At 36.9% G+C, this 3,024-nt stretch overlaps 1 protein-coding gene across 1 annotated transcript; it reads left to right on the top strand.

Annotated features, from left to right (window-relative positions):
* Positions 1–1,502: 1,502 nt before the first annotated feature.
* Positions 1,503–2,252, top strand: LOC149822892 (small ribosomal subunit protein uS9). Its single transcript, XM_089980148.1, has one exon. It carries the CDS (start codon positions 1,558–1,560, stop codon positions 1,987–1,989), a length of 432 nt encoding a protein of 143 aa, XP_089836274.1. The 5' UTR covers positions 1,503–1,557; the 3' UTR covers positions 1,990–2,252.
* The last annotated feature ends 772 nt before the right edge of the window (positions 2,253–3,024 follow it).

The following is a 3,024-nucleotide window of genomic DNA, read 5'->3' as shown; positions in this document are numbered from 1 at the left end:
TCCAAGATCCAAATAGAGTAATATAGATCCAAACATGGCCTAGGCTATTACGGATCCCAATAAAGTGTTATAGGTCCGATATAGAAATTTTCTTATTAAGAATCTGATTTAAACTTCATGGATCCACTCCATTCGTCCTGGATCCAATATCAAATTTGATCATGATATTTAGGATCCAATACCAGAGATTCGAACAGAATTTCAACCTCTATTATTAGATGTTCATTGGAATCCAATATCGAAGATCCAAATAATATTTTAGGGATCTACCATTGAAGATTCAAACATAATATCTGATATCCAAATACGATTTACCAATTAAAACAATAGAATTATCATTATACTAACTTAATGATATAAATTTCAAGTTTATTTATCTGATAAAATTCTCGAGTATTAATGTACCTTTCAAAAATCATAGTTTTTAATATTTTTTCTCACATCTAACATCATAGATATGATCTATGGGTTTTGTTTAGTAGGAACCAACTTTTTGGATCATGAATCTAACCTATATATAGGTTTTTCTGATGATCTAAAATCAATGGCTATGAAGACATCATTTTTTTTGGCTCATAAAAATACAATTTTTCATAAAAAAAATGATCCAAGAGTTAATTCCTATTAAATCTAGCTTGCTAAACACATCTAACGGTTTAGATCTATTATAAAACACTTATGGGGCCTAACCTCGCAAAACAAGAAAAGAGGGCTTAATAGGTTGAGTTCTTTATATATATATATATAAATATTTTTTTTTGAGATTTTTGTACCTTTTTTATATGCTGATACTTGATGGAGATTTTTCTCAAGCAAAAAATGCACAAAATTATAATTTATCTGGAGATTTTACTTGCCGCTGTTTTGGATGCGTGTCCTTGCCGATGACAGGAATGGACACGCCGACACAAACACTTAACACACACACACACACACACACACACACACACACATATATATATATATATATATATATATATATATATATATATATATATATATTTGAGATTTTTGTACCTTTTTTATATGCTGTGATGCTTTGGAGATTTTTCTCAAGCAAAAAATAAACAAAATTGTAATTTATCTGGAGATTTTACCTGCCACTGTTTTGGATGCGTGTCCCTGCCGATGACAGGAATGGACACGCCAACACAAACACTTAACACATAGATATTATTATATTATTCTTAGTAATTCTTAAACATTTTTAATAATATTTCAATAAAGATGCGTTTTTAATATTAATTCATCGAAAAAATTGTTCTATTGATTAAACTAAAAAAAATTTAGTTCCCTCGTGTCCTATTTTCAAACAATTTTCGGAACTTGCCAACGAATCCACGTGTCGGGTCTCACTTATATCATTGTGACATAGCCCGTCAGAATGTGATAGTGGATCAGTTCAAATCCCGCCCGTTTTTCACCCCCATTTTACCAGATCCATTCATCAGCCCTAGGGTACACTATAAATACCCACACACCCTATTAGGGTTTTTCCTCCCAAACCCTAATCGTCTTCTCGCTTCTTACAAAGAGAGAGAGAGAGGGTCTGCAACCATGACGACCGTGCAATCGGTGCAGTGCTTCGGGAGGAAGAAGACAGCGGTGGCGGTGACCTACTGCAAATCCGGGAGGGGTCTGATCAAGATCAACGGCTGCCCGATCGAGCTGGTGCAGCCGGAGATCCTGCGCTACAAGGCCTTCGAGCCCATTCTGCTGCTCGGTCGCGCCCGCTTCGCCAACGTCGACATGCGGATCCGCGTCAGGGGAGGCGGCCACACTTCACAGATTTACGCCATCCGCCAGAGCATCGCCAAGGCCCTCGTCGCCTACTACCAGAAGTTCGTCGACGAGCAGGCCAAGAAGGAGATCAAGGACATTCTCGTCCGATACGACCGCACCCTTCTCGTCGCCGATCCCCGCCGCTGCGAGCCCAAGAAGTTCGGCGGTCGCGGCGCCCGTGCCCGCTTCCAGAAATCCTACCGTTGATTCCTCTTTGGCCGATGTCGTGGGACGAGGAGCGGGAGAGAGTTGGATGTCATTGTTCGTCTTCTTCTTCTTCTTCTTCTTTGTTAGTTCGTCTCTCGTTTGTTATGTAAACCCTAGTTTTTGCTAAATTGTTTTTCTTGTTTTGAATTTTTGGATGTTTAGGAAAGGATACTCCTTTTGTTTTGTTTGAATTGGTTATCTACATTTCCGATGAACTAGCGAGATTATCTATCTGATGTGGCGATATAATGCGTTTTTCTTCATGAATTTATAGTATCTACTTTTGCTCTCTCTCTCTCTCTCCTATAGCTGGTTTTTGGTTATTTTATTGAACTTATTCATCAAATATATTAGAAGGGAGGTGGAAATGCTAATTCTAATGCTCGTTTGCGGATGGTGATATGCTATGTTTTCTACTTTTTTGGTATTTTTGTTTATATACATGGTGAATGTGGAAACCCTGACTCTTGAATATGGTTGTTATTCCCTTCTATCTAAAAAAAAGAATATGATGGTTGGTCATCGATACACACGTTCTTTTTTTTGTGAACTTGTGTTTTTTTGCTTAGATGACAAGAAAATGTAAACTATAGTTCTAATTCGTTGTTTGTGGATGGGGTATATCTTCAGTAATCATATTTAAATCGTGGTGTTTCTTTGGTGCTTATTTATATGAGATTTTTAGGATTGTTTTTGAGTTAACTCGCTGATTTGTTCGGATTTTTTCCTGGAGGGATTGCTGGCAGATTTTGGTTATTGGAACATGTGGTTCTATTGCTAGTTAGAAATGCAGGCTAGTGTTTTTTTTTCAGATTTTAGCTTGCGGTAAATTAGTAATATGGTCTTTGGACCTTTGGTTTACTGCATATGCCAGTTCATAAATTTTTTTCCTGTTCTAGTATCAGAGTTGGTGTTTTTCTCAAAGGATTTGTGTCTATGCCCTTGCAGTTTTTCACATTGATGTCTATTCTGTGGTGTCTATAACTCTAGAGTCTAGTTAAGTTCATTCTGGGTATATTATCATTTTGAAGTATT

This window comes from Nuphar pumila, chromosome 11, assembly GCF_984573655.1.
Source record: "Nuphar pumila chromosome 11, dmNupPumi1.hap1.1, whole genome shotgun sequence".
In the NCBI taxonomy this organism is placed as follows: Eukaryota; Viridiplantae; Streptophyta; class Magnoliopsida; order Nymphaeales; family Nymphaeaceae; genus Nuphar; species Nuphar pumila.
Note: the sequence above shows the minus strand (reverse complement) of the source record. Positions and strands in the feature narration are given on the sequence as shown.